This window comes from Haematobia irritans, chromosome 1 (assembly GCF_050003625.1).
Source record: "Haematobia irritans isolate KBUSLIRL chromosome 1, ASM5000362v1, whole genome shotgun sequence".
Taxonomy (NCBI): domain Eukaryota; kingdom Metazoa; phylum Arthropoda; class Insecta; order Diptera; family Muscidae; genus Haematobia; species Haematobia irritans.
The window spans coordinates 246241659-246260706 of record NC_134397.1 but is presented as its reverse complement, the minus strand read 5'-3'; the positions used below and the strand labels follow the sequence as shown (position 1 = coordinate 246260706).

Here is a 19048-nt window from a genome sequence, read left to right as displayed (position 1 = left end):
CCGGCCTTTAGGATTAAAATCTGGAAATTTTACTCTCAGTTTCAAGCAATTTTTATGATCAGTGCGCCTGCTATACCCTCAAGAAGTGAAATCGGGCTATATCGATGCCTTACCAAAGGGACCGGTAAACATAAATGCGATACGGATTTTTGAGGGTTGAAATTGCCCGAAAAGGTATATTTACATTTTCGAGCAATTTCGGATAAAAACTTCGGTTTCTAGAAGCCCAAGAAATAAAATCGGGAGATCGGTCTATATGGGGGGGCTATAACAAATCATGGACCAATACGGCCCATTTTCGACACGCCTCTTCATGGTCCTAAAATACCTCTAGATTTTCAATTTCAGGCAAATCGGATAGTAAATACAGTTTCTAGAAGCCCAAGAAGTAAAATCGGGAGATCGGTCTACCAAAACATGGACCGATACACCCCATTTGCGACACACCTCTTTATGGTCCCAAAATACCTCTTGATTTCCAATTTCAGGCAAATCGGATAGTAAATAAAGTTTCTAGAAGCCCAAGAAGTAAAATCGGGAGATCGGTCTATATGGAGGCTATACCAAAACATGGACCGATAGACCCCATTTGCGACACACCTCTTTATGGTCCAAAAATAGCTTCAGATTTTCAATTTCAGGCAAATCGGATAAAAAATACAGTTTCTAGACGCCCAAGAAGCAAAATCGGGAGATCGGTCTATATGGGGGCTATACCAATACATTGACCGATGGGCACAATTTTCGACACACCTTTTTATGGTCCTCAAGTACCTCTATATTTCCAATTTTAGGAAAATTGGATAAAAACTACGGATTCTAAAAGCCCAAGAAATTAAGTCGGGAGATCGGTCTATATGGGGGCTATACCAAAACATGGACCGGTAGGCACAATTTTCGACACACCCATTTGTGATCTTAAAATACCTTTAGATTTTCAATTTCAGGCAAATCGGATATAAAATACAGTTTCTAGACGCCCAAAAAGCAAAATCGGGAGATCGGTCTATATGGAGGCTATACCAAGACATAGACCGATGGGCACAATTTTCGGCACACCTTTTTATGGTCCTCAAGGCAAATTCCAATTTAAGGCAAATTTGATAAAAAAAAACTACGGTTTTTATAAGCCCAAGATCCCAAATCATCGGTTTATATGGGGGCTATATCAAAACTTTGTCCGATATAGCCCATCTTCGAACTTGACCTGCCTGCAAACCAAAAAACGAATTTATGCAAAATTTCAGTACAATAACGCCATTATTGAAGGCTGTAGCGTGCTTACAACAGACAGACAGACGGACATGCTTATATCGTCTTAGAATTTCTCCCTGATCAAGAATATATCACCATTCTATGGTGGTGAGAATACAAATTATCGTAATTTGCAGAACTTTCTCGAAAGAACATCCATGGAAGTTAGAAAATTCAAACGGTTCAAATCGCAGCGGCGATGAAATTTACTTTTTTTATTATGTTTAATTTTTAATAGATTTTTATACCCTCCACCATAGGATGGGGGTATATTAACTTTGTCATTCCGTTTGTAACACATCGAAATATTGCTCTAAGACCCCATAAAGTATATATATTCTGGGTCGTGGTGAAATTCTGAGTCGATCTGAGCATGTCCGTCCGTCTGTTGAAATCACGCTAACTTCCGAACGAAACAAGCTATCGACTTGAAACTTGGCACAAGTAGTTGTTATTGATGTAGGTCGGATGGTATTGCCAATGGGCCATATCGGTCCACTTTTATGTATAGCCCCCATATAAACGGACCCCCAAATTTGGCTTGCGATTGCTCTAAGAGAAGCAAATTTCATCCGATCCGGCTGAAATTCGGTACATGGTGTTAGTATATGGTCTCTAACAACCACGCAAAAATTAGTCCATATCGGTCCACTTTTACGTATAGCCACCATATAAACGGACCCCCAAATTTGGCTTGCGATTGCTCTAAGGGAAGAAAATTTCATCCGATCCGGCTGAAATTTGGTACATGGTGTTAGTATATGGTCTCTAATGACCATGCAAAAATTGGTCCATATCGGTCCATAATTATATATAGCCCCCATATCAACCGATCCCCCGATTTGGCTTGAGAAACAAATTTCATCCGATCCGGCTGAAATTTGATACATGATGTCTCTAATGACCATGCAAAAATTGGTCCATATCGGTCCATAATTATATATAGCCCCCATATAAACCAATCACCAGATTTGACCTCCGGAGCCTCTTGGAAGACCAAAATTTATCTGATTCAGTTGAAATTTGGTACGTGATGTTAATATATGGCCTCAAACACCCATGAAAAAATTGGTCGATATCGGTGCATAATTATATATAGGCCCCATATAAACCGATACCCAGATTTGACCTCCGGAGCATCTTGGAAGAGCAAAATTCTTCCCATTCGGTTGAAATTTGGTACGTGATGTTAGTATATGGTATTCAACAACCATGCAGGAATTGGTTCCTATCAGTCCATAATTATATATAGCTCCCATATAAACCGTTCGCCAGATTTGACCTCCGGTGCCTTTTGGAGAAGCAGAATTCATCCGATCTGGTTGAAATTTGGTACGTGGTGGTAGTATATGATATTTAACAACCATGCCAAAAGTGGTCCATATCAGTCCATAATCATTTATAGCCCCCATATAAACCGATCCCGAGATTTGGTTTTGGAGCCTCTTGGAGGAGCAAATTTCATCCGAGTGAGTTGAAATTTGTGGATGACAGTCTTTCGTAGAAGTTTCTACGCAATCCATAGTGGAGGGTACATAAGATTCGGCCTGGCCGAACTTACGGCCGTATATACTGATTGACTCCAAAGAATTTTGTGGGCCCACGTTGTGCGCCATTTTAATTTCGTAACGACCTGCCAATGGCCATACCAAAGAAAAAATTGTTTGAGCCTCTTCGCAAATTTTTATATATATAACATAGACTCCATATGGCGTAATATATACAAATTAAAAGAAAATGTTTAAGGTTTAAGATACCTTTTCATCGACAACTGTTACCACAACCAAAGAAAAATTCATATAAAATATATGGCAATTTTCGTCACGGAAAATTTTTCGCCTATAGTCCTGCGACATGGTTGTGTTCTCATTAACTTCCAATGTTGAACTCTCAGAGCTACCAAGTTTTAATACAAAATCCCTACATTTTGTACTAAGTTCGTGTTTAAAATTCGGTACTATGTTCGCTTGAAATTTTCGTGGTTACTTTATTAAAATAGTTTCATTTGAAGCAGAGAATTTTATTTATTTGGAGCGCACGTTATTTGTTATCTAGATTTCGTCAAGTTTTAGCAGAAATATGTGTGTTTTCATTTACAATTTTGAATATTATAGAGAAAGTAGTCGCAAAAATAAAGTGATGTTCAACTCGAAAACCGAACATAGTACCCACCACAACAGGTTTAAGGAAGGAAATCTTATTCAATTGATAATTTCGATTATTCCCTCCAAGTTATGTTCGATTTTGCAAATAAACCCCGTATGTTTATTGTTTTTTTTTTAAGCCCGAAAACCCGTATAGTATGAAAGACACCTAAGGCACACTGATAAAAGATGATTAATATCGCCTGACATCTAGAGTTGAAAACAGAGCATTTATTACAAAGTGCTGGCTGAAAATTGGGAAAGCCGGCGTTAATGCAGCGTTAGATTTCATAATCGGCCTCATAACCCATTTTCCCTGCGACATAATTCGATGAATGAGACATCTGATCCATGAGCATGTTTTTTTTTGTTTTTCTTTGGCTGCAGAGTGGTATACCCAAGCCTTGGCGTCATCTGCAAATGACAGCAATACTTAAAATTTTCTTTCTGATATCCTTTGTATTTCACAGTAATATCTTTCCCAGTTTTTGAAAAGAAGAACACGCTTCAACCAAAAAGAAGAAAAACGTTATGAAAACAGCACATTCCCATTAAAATTATCACACTTTAATGGACTTCGGGATGCTTAACAAGTTTTATTGTAATTCAACGGCTGTCTTCACTGAAATTAGTTCAACTATATATTTTTCGCAATGTACTCATCAAATATTGGCAATATTTTTAAAGCACTAATTCATATCATTTTCTATCTCTTCAACTTTACACTCAGGTACAAAATCTCTTGTTTTTACACACAGGAGAAGAAATTTAACAGGTAGTTTGATTTTATGCTTTATGCCCATACAATATACGTTTTATCGCTAAAATCGTATGTTTTCCTTGCTAGAATTTGCAGTATTTCAAATATGTTCTTTTCAAATTATATTGATTTCCCAATTGAAAATTCCATTGATGTAGTTGCATTAAGAAAATTCGCATGCATTATATTTTTACAATTAGAAAAATGGGTTATAAACGGGCATGATTTGTTTTACAGCTTTTATTGAATACATGTCAACATTACCAGAGAATGAAGCCGCCAGTTTTTGGCAGTCGATGCTGCCGCCGAATATGTCGACTCATCTCGATTCAAATTTAACCGCCAATTATTCAAAATTGTTGATTTAAATCAGAAAAATTTATTAATAATTGTTATATTCTTTGCCAAAATTATGAACTTTCCACCTACAATCAATTAGTTTCAAGTTGCTATACTAGTCTTACAAAAATTTACCTCAGAAAATTTTAGTGAAAAGTAAATTTGATTGCAAGTGTGGTTGAACAACTAATCTCATTATAATTCGGAAAACTTCAAATTAATTTTATAATGGATAATTGTGCGCCTCCGAATAGACAATTTTATATCGGCAGCCGTAAAGCCGCTGCCGTCGGATCCAAAAATTTAGTGTCAGCCGCCGCCGAAAAAAATGGGTCGACTTCATTCTCTGATCATTACTAGTTCTACAACTAATTTGCTCTTCACATTGTTCTTTTATTTTACAGCCTGTTTCTGTATGTCGATCGAGATCTATTGATCGACTGGAATGCATAGAAACAGCTGATTTCTAAAGGGTGATACGGTCAAAATTTGGTCAATATAAACTTGACGTATTTCAATTTTGCATTTAAAAAACCTGAACATCCCTCATTTTGAAGGTGTGTGTGTAGAATGTTGCTCCTATTTTGATGTTGGAATTCACTCTTCAGTTGTCAAAATGCCGTCCAAGCAAGAAGAGCAGCGTATCAAAATTTTGCTCGCGCATCGCGAAAATTCGAGCTACTCGCACGCAAAGCTGGCAAAATCGCTAAAAGTTGCCAAATCAACCGTTACAAATGTAATTAAAGTGTTTGGGGAACGATTGTCGACAGCCAGGAAGTCTGGATCGGGGGAAATCGAAAACCGGAAGCCGCTGAGACGACAAAGAGAGTTGCCGGTAGTTTCAAGCGAAACCCTAATCTCTCTCTCCGAGATGACGCAAATAAGCAGGGTTTTTCGTCTACAACCGTGCATCGTGCCAAAAAATGAGCCGGACTATCGACTTACAAGAAGGTAGTGACTCCAAATCGCGATGATAAACAAAATACGACGGCCAAAGCCCGATCCCGGAGGCTGTACAGTACGATGCTGACGAAGTTTGACTGCATGGTAATGGACGACGAAGCCCACGTCAAAGCCGACTACAAGCAGCTTCCGGGACAGGAGTTTTATACGGCAAAAGGAAGGGGGAAGGTAGCAGATATTTTCAAGCACATAAAACTGTCAAAGTTGGCAAAGAAATATCTGGTTTGGCAAGCCATCTGTACCTGTGGCTTGAAAAGCAGCATTTTCATAGCTTCCGGGACTGTCAACCAAGAAATTTACGTGAAAGAGTGTTTGAATAAACGTCTGCTGCCTTTCCTGAAGAAACACGGTTGTTCCGTACTGTTTTGGCCGGATTTGGCATCTTGCCATTGCGGTAAAAAGGCCATGGAGTGGTACGCCGCCAACAACGTGCAGGTGGTTCCCAAGGACAAGAACCCTCCCAACATGCCAGAGCTCCGCCCAATTGAGAAATAGTGGGCTATTGTCAAGCGGAACCTAAAGAAGACCAAAAAAACTGCTAAGGACGAGCAGCAGTTCAAGGCAAACTGGCTTTCTGCGGCGAAGAAGGTGGACAAGGTGGCTGTACAAAATCTGATGGCAGGTGTCAAGCGTGAGGCCCGGCAATTCGGATTTGGAAAAGCGAAAGCCTAACTGAATATTTTTCCTGAATTTTATACTAATTGAACTTGAAAAAGAAATTTAATTTGATTTTTTAAATAAACGATTTCACCGATTTACACGCGTTTTCCCTTGACCAAATTTTGACCGTATCACCCTTTAAGGTAGGTACTATGTTCGGTTTCCGAAGCGAAATCCCATACAAAACCAAAAATGCGAAAAACTACCGAAATATTTTTTCATTTGTGGTACTTTGTTTTTTTTTCGAGTTGAAAAACTGACATAAAGTGCATAGTCCCTAATTAGGTCGGCTTTAAATCCTTCCATATGTTGAGATTAGTTAGTTTCAAAACATGGCGCCATTTGTAATGTGAATTAAGAAATAATTGATTTATTCAAATGATTTGTGTTAAATTAGAATACAAAAGTGGTTCGCGTTGTTATTTAGAAATGCAATTAGATTGACGAAATAAAAATAACGGAGTGCTATATGTATATAACATATATAACAGCATCTGGTTCTGTAGCCGTTTCTGCCACAGTAGCATCTGCCCTCACATCCCTGACACCCACAATTGCAGCCACTACATCAGCTACAGTGAACAACTCCAACATAGCACCCTCAACACCTGCCACGACCACAGTGGCTGTGACCGCAAATATTGTATTGCAACAACCAAATACAACGGCCGCCCAAGTAGTGAGTGGTCCCATTGGGGTGGCAGCAAATACTACTCCAATATTAGCCACTATTACTAATTCTTCAAATGCAGTATCGACTGTTGCTGCCGTTAGTAATACAAATGCAATACTAATGCAATGGTGGTTTCACAATCATCCACAATAGTATCACCAGCAGCTGGATCGAATGTTGTTGTTCCCACCACTACAATGGCTTTAGCAGGAGCTACCGTGGGACTTAAGTCTGGTCCAGATATTACAATGACATTGAACCGTATAAATACGGCAGAGAATGAAGTTGATGTGGAGGAATGTTTACCAGGTGATGTTGTTAAATTGGATTTTGCTGGCGAAGAAGTGGCCGGGTGAAATTTTACCCCTAAGGAATGTCTTCTAGGAGTTTCCAATCGGCGACCGGTGCCCTTTGGAAACTCCGCCTATTACAACAGTACCATCATCGCTTCAGCCATCAGCAACAATAGCATTCCATCAGCGTCATATTCAAGGCATATTAATTAAAGGTAAAGTCACGAGCAAACGTGTGTACCCCCCATGATAATTATAATGTCATACTAAAATGGCAGATGACTTAAGTTAACATTTTGTGTATGTGTAGTGTTGTTTTCAGCCAACAATTGTTTATTACAAAGAACAAAAAGTCATTTGAAGTTAAATATATGCCTATGGCAGACATCAATACAAAACAACAACAAAAAATGGGGCGAAATTTTTCCGCTACATAAGCGAACGGTATCCTTGTCTCAGTGAATTGGCCTGGGAACAATGCGTAAGTGTGGAGTGACATGTAACAAGTTGGAGGAAATAATTATGAGCTTCTTGTGTATTCTATTTAGGTTCCCGATTTTGATAATCTTTATTTGGATATGAATGGCATTATTCACAATTGCTCCCATTCCGATGATACAAACATCCATCTCAACATAACAGGAGGATATGTTGAAGGACATATTCAACTATATTGACAAGATGTTTTTTTCTAATTAAACCACAAAAATTATTCTTTATGGCCATTGACGGCGTGGCCCCTCGTGCAAAAATGAATCAACAGCGTAGTAGGCGTTTTCGTTCAGCCAAGGAAGCTGAACTTTGGAACGATTAGCGCAGAGCCTAGGTGAAGTGAAAGAACACAAACGATTCGGTAGCAATTGTATTACACCAGGAACAGAATTTAGGGATCGTTTGCATGAGGGATTGCGCTATTTCATAAAAAATTATTGCTGATCCTATGTGGCAGAAGTGCAGAGTTACCCATCAAAAAATTTGGAAGTTCTTCCAAAGGCACAACTTTAAAAGATCTTCCAGAAGATGTACTCCCAATGATGTTCTTCATTTTAACTACACAGGAAGTTCTTTTCATTCAATTTTTTATAACATGTTTTATTCATATTTTTAATTGGTAATGTTAAATTTTTTGTTTCAAATTGGTTAAAAACTGTTTAAGAATTCATAAAATGGTACAAATTATTTAAATTTTGTCGAAAAAATGCTAAATTCAATCTGAAAAAGTTATGAATTTTTGAAAATATTTGAGGTCAAACGTTTCAGGCAAGCGTTAGAATCCATTAAAAATTATACAAAATTATAAAAATTATTTATTATTTATCTTTCCGATATTATGAGGTATTGCTCAATTCAATTCTATTTGCTTTCCGTGCAGATGTGTCCAATAAATAGTTATAGGACATAAATACATTGTCTGCATCTTCAATCAATTCCTTGGCTCCATAATATGGACACATTTTGAGTTTTTACCTACTTTAACCAAGTCTTCAATGTCCATTAAATCCAGATCATCTTTGCGCGATTCCACACGATGATGAAAGGCACAAGTTCTTTTTTGGACTCGCAATCGACAAATCGATCTGTGTTTTATTTGAATTGCCCTGTTCTCGCAACACCTCGGGATATCTACACAATTGATCTCTGGATCCCAAAACCACCGCTCTCGTAAATGAGCAAGATGTCCGCTTTAATTCTTACATAGCTTGCGTTAGTTGTAAATGGGTACCTCAAGTACCCATTATATATATATTATTTTAGGAAGACCCCAGCTACCACCCTTTGGCTTTGCACGAGCAATCATTTACAGGTGCTCCGCCTAAATAGGATTGTTTTTAAAATAATTTGTGGCGGTGCTATTTGTTGTATTTGCATCTTCATTTCCTCTTTTCGGAATTGCAGCCATTCCAAAGATGAACATAAGGTTTTACCGGTTCCTATGAGAAAGTTTTTGTTTTATTGGTGGTTACATTGTTGTACATTATTTTATACCCGTTGGGGATTCCAGAAAACCATTTGATCCATCTCGTAGACATATGATGACCTTTTCCATATAAGCTCTTTGAACTTCATAGGAATCCCATGATTTATTGCTATTGCATCTCTTAGACTCCTTAATGCCTCAATTCGTACACTCGAACCATAGTGTTTCAGTTTAATGTAAATAAAAGCAATATATGTAAACAAAGAATGTAAACAAATCTACTAAACGTAAACAAAGCCTTTGACAAGATGAATGTCGATATTAGTCACCTGATTGCATGACTTTACCTGGATTAATATGCCTTGCGTCATATTGTAGAGATACAACCAGGCCACCATTTATCATCATCCCCTGCTAATTTAGAATTGACTAATGTTATGCTACATAATGTTTCAACACCCATTTTTTACAAAGAAATGAATTGTATTTTTTTTTATTATTTTACCGCTCCTCGTAATTGCTCCCTTTTCTATTTGTTAAGCGAGCTCGTTTTTTGTGTGTAAGAGGCGTAAATGAATGAGAACTGAACAAAAGAAATGTTAATGCAATTTTAATTTTTAATGGAAACTACATGAAAGCTAAATATGAGAAATGATAATTAAAAATTTTTAAATATAACAATATTAATGAAAGAAAGCTGATAATCCAGAAAAGAAAACATTGTGTTCTAGGGTCTTTAATTAGTGTATAAATGTACAAATTAATAAAAAATCATAATAAAATTATAATCGAACTTGTTTTATTTTTATATACCGGGGTATAAGTAATTGGGTTGTCTTATACGTTTTATACTTTTTAATATAAAATTAGTAAATTTTTCTGAACAAAGTTATATCCAAAATAAATGTTTATAGCAAATAATTAAATAATTTTTATTTAAATAGCAAAATAATTTTCTTGTATTCATCATTTGTCCAAAATGATTGCGATAGGCTGGAATGAAACGATTTAATTTCGTTGTGGCTTTTAAATTTCAGTTAGCGGCATTCTTGCATTTTATCAATTCAAAACACTGGTTGAATTTCATAACGTGACTGAAATAGTTATTGGAACTTATACATTGGGAGAGTATAACATCCTTCAGTAAACCAGCCAATTGCTTCTCAATGTATTAATTTCAGTCAACGAAGAGTCTGGTATAGAACACTAACATCCCTTTGTGACGAAATATAAGTCGGGAACAGTGACTTTGGCTTAGGGACTACCCTTGAACTTGAGTTATGGGCTTAAGTTGGTTGTTCCCCCCGATGTAACAACATTGGCAAATGAAATGGCGTTATTATCCTTTGTGGGAACCGTGGTGGTGACCACTGGATTTGAAATTGCTAGTGAGGCGGCAACAGCATGGTATTGCAATGCGATTGTGTAGATATTGTGGAGACCAACGAATTAAGTTTGTTGATGAATGAGTCCATTGCTGCGCATGATGTAAAAGTTAGCATAACACCGGAATTATATGTTTTTTTTGATGTGCGTTACAAATTGACGGTATCCATTTGGAAAAGCTGAAGAAGACAATGTACCACATGTTGTAAAAGCTGTTGCAGAATGTGGTAAGACACCAGGAGTAGAGCGGCTGGAGCTTTATTCTTAACAATTATTAGTGTCCAGTGCTGTATGAGATTTTTTTGCAAAACAATCCAAAAACTGGTAGAAAAACACTTTTCAAAACAATTATCATGAATGCGTGTATGTAAACAATCAGCTGCTGCGTATGTATAAGTAAAAATAGTATGACATTTGGCGATGTTGTCAATTAAATTGCGGAGAAATAAACGCGGAATAGCTCCAAAATAGCTGTTTTCTTCGTTCGAAATGTATTGTCAATACTCTCATTTTTCAATGCGAAAGAATGGTTAAGTGAAGTTTTTTTCGTGCCAACAAACATAGTACCCACCTTTAGTTATAAATTCAGCTGTTTGTTTCGATTTCAGTCGATCGATTGAGATCGTTCGACATACAGAAACAGGCTGTTAATGATATTTTGCGATTCTGGTTTAAATAGAAGTAATTAGCAATCTGATCAGCGTTTTAGTGTGTTTTATATAAAATCCTCAAAAAATCATCAGTGTTTTAGTGTGTGTTATAAAAAATCCACAAAAAAATCATAAAGACACCTTGAAAATGGCACATAAAAAATACGATGGCAGATTAGCTCCCGACTATAAGTTGATCCGAATGACAGTACTCGTGTCGAACATATCGCAGATATTGGCCACACTATAATATAATCGATACTGCAGCTTGTTAATGGGATCGATAATTCATTTATTGATATTTCGCTTACCTCCGACAAGTCTTAGCGTTCGACCACACTTTAAGATTCTTTACAAACACAGACATATCGTTCGGATAAACTTATAATCTGGACGGCGCATAATGTGTCGCTCATATTTTAAGTTTATCCGGACGATAGTGCCCGTATCTGACTTTTCTAGACATATACCAGATATTGGCTACACTTTTGCTCCGTCCAGACTACAAGTTTTTCGATACGACAATGGTCGTGTCCAACTATTCGAGATATATCGTGGGCATTGACCACTATAAGTTATTTTCAAATCGATACTGCAGCTTGCCAATGTGATCGATAACAGATTTATCGATATTTTTGCCATCGCCGACAATTCGTAGTGATTGGGCAAATGTAAGATTCTTTACAAACATGCATTATGCGCTTTACAGACTATCAGTTATTCCGGACGACAGTGCTCGCGTCGAACATATCCCATATATTGTGCACATTATAAGTTAAGTCCGAAGGCATAATCGATACTGCTGCATGTTTATGGGATCGATAACACATTTAACGATTATTTAGTCATCGCAGACAAGTCGTATCGATCCCACACAATATAAGATTCTTCACAAACACCGACATTCCGTCCGGAATAACTGATAGTCTGTAAAGAGCATTATGCGCCATCAAGACTATAATGGTGAAAAAAGTGCTTTGCTTTCATTTTATCTGTGCAGAAAGCGCATTTTTAAAATGTTGCCAGCAACCTAAAAACATGCTATCATTTCAACGGCAGAAAAGAATTCAAAGGACCAAACAGGGCAATCGCAGCGCTCTCGCATGGCTGAACAAGAAGGTTAAATCATGGGCCCATATGATTACAATTTTTTTATTTCGACAAAATTTTAAGATGTCAAAATCATATGTTTATGGTGATTGCAGCTCTCCAAATGACACTGCATAGCAAATGCATCTCAAACAAACTCGCGCATTCATAGCTGGAGAATTGTTCAAAGATGACTTGAGTATCTTGATAAAATATTCCAGACCCAAAATACCACTCACATCAGTTTTTAAACTGCATCATAAACTGTTATTGTTAATAAATGGCGAAGATCCATTTGACTGACTTCCATTTTTAACTTTGGTGGGTATTATAGTCTTATTTATCTCATATCGGCGTTCCTCGGATGAATTATCCACTTCACAATCACTCATAGGTGACACAATTAAATTTGAACCTTTATTTTTCTCTGGATTTTAATTATTTTTTCAGGACAATTGAAAGAATAAGTAATTGCCACTTTTACCAATGCCATACGATTCTTTTATCAGCTGATTTTGACTTCTTAAAATTGTAAACAACATATTGAAATTTGTTGTTTTTGTTATCGTGATTCAACCTCCTTATTCAGCCTTGCACTCTCGTTTGATGGCAGTGCTGAAAATGACCGCAATCTGCCTCTATGAGTGGCACTATTTTCACTACAGAATTCGAATACTTTTGCCTGTTTTTTGTAGAAAAGAACCTATAAAGTTAATTTTCCGGGCAAAATGCAAAAAAAAAGTGGGCATTTTTTACTAGAAAAGAAAACACCATAAGTTTATCCGGACGACAGTGTTCGTGTCAATCATATCCCAGATATTGGCCACACCATATGTAATGCTCGAAGACATAATCGATATTTCAGTTTTTTTTATGGGATCGATAACATATTTTTCGATCTTTACTTACCTACTTACCTTCTTAACGTTCGGCCACATTGTAAGATTCGTTACAAACACGGACATTTCGTCCGCATAAACTTATAATCTGAATGACACATTAAAAACATATTCCAGAGTTTAGACTCAGCATAATCTACATTCGACGACATAATCGACAGAGCACTTTATAAATGTAATCGATTACATATATATCAAATTTTTACTTATCGTCGACAATTCCTAGCGTATGATCACACTGTAAATTGGACATTTCGTACGAATGAACTGATATTATGAACGGAGCATTTTACGCCGCTCAATTCAAACGTTTGCGGATGTTTATACTGATACTTACTTATTTACACTCAGAGAAGAAAGTTGATCACCTCAAACATGTTTCCTGTTTGTCACAACTATGGTATTTTCTTGAAATTCTCATATCGGGTATGATGTCCAAAAAGAGCTGAATTAACAACGAAAAGTCAGCTGTGTTTGGCGTTTCAGTGGCTCTATGTATCTTATATAGGCAAGCATGTTTATGTTTGACGAGAAAACTAAATTTTTGCGATAAAATTGTTCCATGTTCGTCGCACAAAAATAACATTCTCCTCTTGAAACATCTTGAAGTGATCATATTCCTTCTCTGCGTGGGGAGCCACCGTGGTGCAATGGTTAGCATGCCCGCCTTGCATACACAAGGTCGTGGGTTCGATTCCTGCTTCGACCGAACACCAAAAAGTTTTTCAGCGGTGGATTATCCCACCTCAGTAATGCTGGTGACATGTCTGAGGGTTTCAAATCTTCTCTAAGTGGTTTCACTGCAATGTGGAACGCCGTTCGGACTCGGCTATAAAAAGGAGGTCCCTTGTCTTTGAGCTTAACATGGAATCGGGCAGCACTCAGTGATAAGAGAGAAGTTCACCAATGTGGTATCACAATGGACTGAATAGTCTAAGTGAGTCTGATACATCGGGCTGCCACCTAACCTAACCTTCTCTGCGTGTACAGATTTGGTTTATACCCATAAATTGAATTAGTAGTCATAAACGACTACTGTCGAATGTTAGCACGTCGGACTCATATTTATGTTTTTAGCAATTGCAGTGGCAATATTAGAGACTTCACATTAAAAAAATTTTAATATTTTTTTTTTTTTTTTTACATAAAGTTCCCAAGTTCAACAAAATTGCTTTGCTAGCTTTTGCATGGCAAATTGCTTAGGCTTTATATAAATCTGCAAAGCTGTCCTCATCATCGCGATATTACATTGCTCGAAATGGTCAAATTGTACTTAAGAGATAACCTGCCCTTAAGACAATTTTTTTTTTTCTAATTAAGTTTTGCTTACCCAATAAATGGCTATTGCGAATAGAAGAAACGTAAATTTATCAAAATTCGACATGGCAATAATGGCGAGACTTGCACTGATGGAATGTTCTGGTTAAAATGCTAGTGCAGAGATGTTCTGGATAGCTCATACAAATGTTGCACCCAGTACTAAAAGAAAACAGGCCTCATATCGAATTAGATCTCTCTATTTTTACTCGGGAAGAGATTTTTTTGTTGTACTCTTTCTACCCTGTTCACTAGACGCACTTAATGTTTAAATATAACCATAGCCATAGATATTTATAACCAGCGCCACACTGTGGGACAGGGTATTATAAGTTAGTGCATATGTTTGCGACACCCAGAAGGAGAAGAGATACACATATGATGTCAGGCAATATTGCTCAGGGCGGGTACCTGAGTCGATATAACCATGTCCGTTCGTCCGTCTGTCTGTGAACACATTTTCGTGATCAAAGTCTAGGTCGCAATTTAAGTCTAATCGACTTCAAATTTGGCACAAGTATGTGTTTTGGGCCAGAATAGAACCCTATTGATTTTGGAAGAAATCGGTGGAGATTTAGATAATGCTCCCATATATTTCTTTCACCCGATATGCACTTATACGACCCCAAAAGCCAGAGTTTAACCCTGATTACCTTGAAATTTTGCACAAGGAGTACAATTAGTCGTGTAGTCACGTGCATAGACTATAGACTTTAGATAGATGAGCCACGAGTGCCAAACTATTTTTGACAGTTCCGAAGATTAAGAATAAACGAGAAAAATAAGAGCACGCTTACAATCTCTTTCGTTTTCCTTTTTATAGTTTGCCAATTTTACACAAAATTAGAACGTTTATGATGCAACAGAGGATTTATAAATAAATTAATATATTAAAAGTTCATATTTGAACAAAAAATTGTGACCAAAATCGCGAAAATACGAAATTTAATTTTGAGCAGCATTGCTCTTTACGAACAACACAAAAGCAAATGCACGAAAATTAATGTTTGGGACTGACTCTTTACGAAAAAATCAAAACGAAATGTCAGAAAATTAATTTTTGGAACTGAAACATTTTTTTTAAGAGAATAGTGGATCATCTATGTATTAAAAGGTCTATGGTCACGTGTGCTAAATTTAATTGAAATTGTTTCAGTTTTAGATATAGCTCCCATATATACCTTTCGCCCAATTTAGACTAATATGACCACAGAGGCCAAAGTTGTACTCTGATTTACGTGAAATTTTTCACAGGGAGTAGAATTAAGGTTCTCGTTATGCATGATAATTTTGGTTGAAATCGGCTCTGATTTTGATATAGCTCCCATATATATCTTTCTCCCGATTTATACTCATATGGTCACACAGATAAAAATTGTACTCCTATTTACTTGAAACTTTGTACAGGGAGTAGAATTAAGGTTCTAGATATGCCTGCCTGGATCTACAAAGTGGTGCAGGGTATAATATACTCGGCCCCGCTCGATTTTAAACTTTTCTTACTTATTCAATATTTAATATTGGAAATGATTGAAACTATGAAATATCTTGTTTTGTGTTGAGTTATTTGAAGATAAATAACGAATCTCAGTGTGACCAGGCAACAAAAATGCCTAGCGGTGAATTAAAAAATTTGATATGCGATGGCAACACTATACCATTTTCCGCCAAGGAATTAGAATAGATTTTAATTTGGCGAAACGCCGATAGCCATCACGGTATTCTGTCGTGGGTTTTTGTCTTCCCATAATGGGCCGTCCAGACTATAAGTTTATCCGGACGACAGTGTTCGTGTCGCACATATCCCAAATGTAGGCTACACTATAAGTTATGTTCGAAGACATAGTCAATATTGTTGCTTGTTTATGGGATCGATAACACATTTGACGATTATTTAGTCATCGCCGACAATTCGTATCGATTGGCCACAATTTAAGATTCTTCTCAAAGACAGACATTCTGCCCGGAATAACTTATAGTCTGGACGGCGCATAAGAAATACACATATGGTTATATTTACGCATTAATGGATAGGCCGGCCAATCAGTGTTGCCAACGTTTCAATCGCAAAATGTAATAAGCTCTGCACATTATACTCAAGTAGATTTTGGAAGTGCAATGTGAATGACGTATAAGACTGAATGATTTTTTCGTGATTGCTGCATCACCCGTGTTTTTGTGTTTTTAACTTGATTTTTTGTATGGGGAAAACGAATCGTTTTGAAATGCTTATAAAGGGAAAACATTTCAAACCCCAAAACACGCTTGGTGAAAACGCCGTATAATACAGATGTTCGGTTATTCTTTACAGTAAATCAGTTTTCTAATTTCAGGCATATTTAAACAATTTAAATTTTGTATTTGCGCTTGGCAAGTTCTAAATTATATGCACAATAATGTATTGTTATTCCACTATTTTTTTCTATATTACATTTACAATTTATTCCACATATTTTACATAACATAAATACATAGATATATACTTAACATTTTTGTTCCCTTTTGTATACTAGAACATAATTGTAAATTTTACATTTAGCTATTACAATAGAACTTTTTGATCCTTTTATTCTAAATCATATTTATAAAATTTTTGTTCTTTTAATCGCTTGTTTTTTGTCGATATAGTGGAAGATATGGAGATGAAATCAACAGCTGATTTAATAGCTGCCGCCGATGCAGATGTGGAAACGGACGATTTTGAAAAATTAAAAGCAGAACGAGAAAAAGAACGACATGAAAGACAAAAACAAAAATTAGCTCGAACCATAAGTACGGCTCCTGGAGGTACGGAAATTGTGCCAGTTGTAGCTGCAGCATTAATACCACCACAAGCTGCAGCTGTAGCTGTCACAACTTCCACCACTCAGGCCACAAATACTAATGTGCCCAACACACCGGTGACCACAATGCCCCCCAATAGTTCGGTCATCGATTTGATGTCCATTGCGGAACCAGTACAACACTCCACGACCAATACCAATGATGATGAGGAGGAGAACAATGAATAACAGTTCATATGAGAATGGTTGAATGCCGGCTATTTCTATTAAAAAATTACCTAACTATTTATGTATCGATACATATAAAATATCTGGTTACGTATTTTGTTTATACGTACTTAAAAATTTGTATGGGTTTGTGTGAGAAATGTATATAAAGAATATACAAAAAAATATGAATATTTAGAAAATGGATATTTTACCTTTGGTTTCTCTATATGCAAATGAAAGCCTTAGATCAACTTGAGTGCTAAAAACAGCTGATTATCAGCTGGGTCTTGCATTATACAGGAACCAGAGATGAAATGTCATTTGGAAATTATATACTGTGAGCCTAAAAGATGCATGCATCAGACATTAAAAATTTAAAAGACAACTAATATTACAATAATGCAATTTTTTCTAATTTAAATTTATTAACTAAGCTTATAGCCTCTTCGAAAGACAAAATCAAACATATATATATATATATATATATATATATATATATATATATATATATATATATATTTTTTTTTTTTTTTCAAATATGCTCACTTAAATAATGCCTAATGATAGGAGTTCTAAAAAAATACTATACAGATTTTTATATTCAAACCCATTATAAATAACACAAGTATCAACATGATCCTTAAATGATGTGCTAGATTAAGTATTAAAATTCTCTAAATGATGTGATACACGAGAATATGTATTCTTGAACATATGATCGAGCGATCATGTTGTATAAGTGATATCTCGCTAAATACAGTAGATGATATATTTTCTCACAAATATTATGTTATGATATTTTTTACACTAACTAATTTTAAGTATACTAAGTAAAAATTCAAGTTAAAAAATAAAAAAAAAAACAACAACTAAATTAATTATTTGCTTTAATTTTTAATCTGAGCAGAGATTGAAGCAAATCCATTTTTGTCTGCAGCGAATGACCTTCAATTTCGCAGACGACCATGCGATGAGCACCGTTATGTTAACGGTACAATTGTATTAAATTTGGTACATTTCACATGCGGAAAGTACAATAGTACTATAACGAAATATTTGGTACAGTTTTAAACATTCATTTCCTTTATAACTCACAGCGTCCGGAAATACGAACCAATGTAAGGTAGAGAAGTTGTTTGTTTTAAATTTTTAGCGAGTATTACTAAAGTTGGTACAATTTGAAACCAAAAAGTACACTTTTTTGTATTCTTTAATATAATGTGGATCCTAGTTTCAAGGAATTAACACAAAAACCAAAAACAGCTGATTTGATATAAATTCCGTTATTTTGGACATCCTAGTCGAACGAAAGCATTCGTTTTAGGTATGTTAGGTTAGGTGGTTACTTAGACTATTCAGTCCATTGTGATACGACATTGGTGAACTTCTCTGTTATCACTGAGTGCTGCTCCGATTCCATGTTACAGGTAACAGAAGTTGGCTGTGAATTTAGAGATTAGTAAGACAATCGACCTGCTCAAGCGGAACCCATGATTAGATCACCGGAAGTAATGTAACCTAGGCACAGGTAAGTTGTGATGAGATCCACTCGAACATCGCAACAAGAGATGATGTGATCCCTCCTTTAGAGAAGTGACAGATACGAGGAGAAGCGCGAGGGTTTTCAACCTAAAGTTTGTTGAGTGTCACGGGAGTGCTAGAGCAAAAAGGCGAGTCATTCGTCGCATTCGTGGTCTCCGAGCGAGTGAC

General features: G+C 36.3%; 2 protein-coding genes across 7 annotated transcripts in view; one reads left to right on the top strand and one right to left on the bottom strand.

Annotated features, from left to right (window-relative positions):
• Positions 1–17738, top strand: part of Best1 (bestrophin 1) — a 98276-nt gene extending 80538 nt beyond the window's left edge. For 5 of the 6 annotated variants that reach the window (XM_075314013.1, XM_075313983.1, XM_075313979.1 and 2 more), the window contains one exon: positions 16974–17738. In XM_075314013.1, coding sequence (XP_075170128.1) covers positions 16974–17356 — 383 coding nt within the window. In that variant the 3' untranslated portion in view covers positions 17357–17738. Of the gene's footprint in view, positions 1–4128; positions 4174–16973 lie in introns of all 6 variants that reach the window. The other variant, XM_075313971.1, reaches the window with a different exon arrangement.
• On the bottom strand, positions 8342–9363 carry LOC142242488 (regulator of telomere elongation helicase 1 homolog). The gene is made up of 2 exons (XM_075314096.1): positions 9073–9363; positions 8342–9017 (listed from the first exon to the last, which is right to left on the bottom strand). Exons 1-2 carry the CDS (start codon positions 9131–9133, stop codon positions 8881–8883), a joined length of 198 nt encoding a protein of 65 aa, XP_075170211.1. The 5' UTR covers positions 9134–9363; the 3' UTR covers positions 8342–8880.
• Positions 17739–19048: the final 1310 nt, after the last annotated feature.

Bases quoted from the DNA above. Each gene is read 5' to 3' on its own strand.
- LOC142242488 (XM_075314096.1), bottom strand. From the start codon at position 9,133: ATGGAAAAGGTCATCATATGTCTACGAGATGGATCAAATGGTTTTCTG. The intron at 9,018-9,072 runs GTATAAAATAAT...ACTTTCTCATAG, and splicing joins TTTTCTGGAATCCCCAACGG to GAACCGGTAAAACCTTATGT.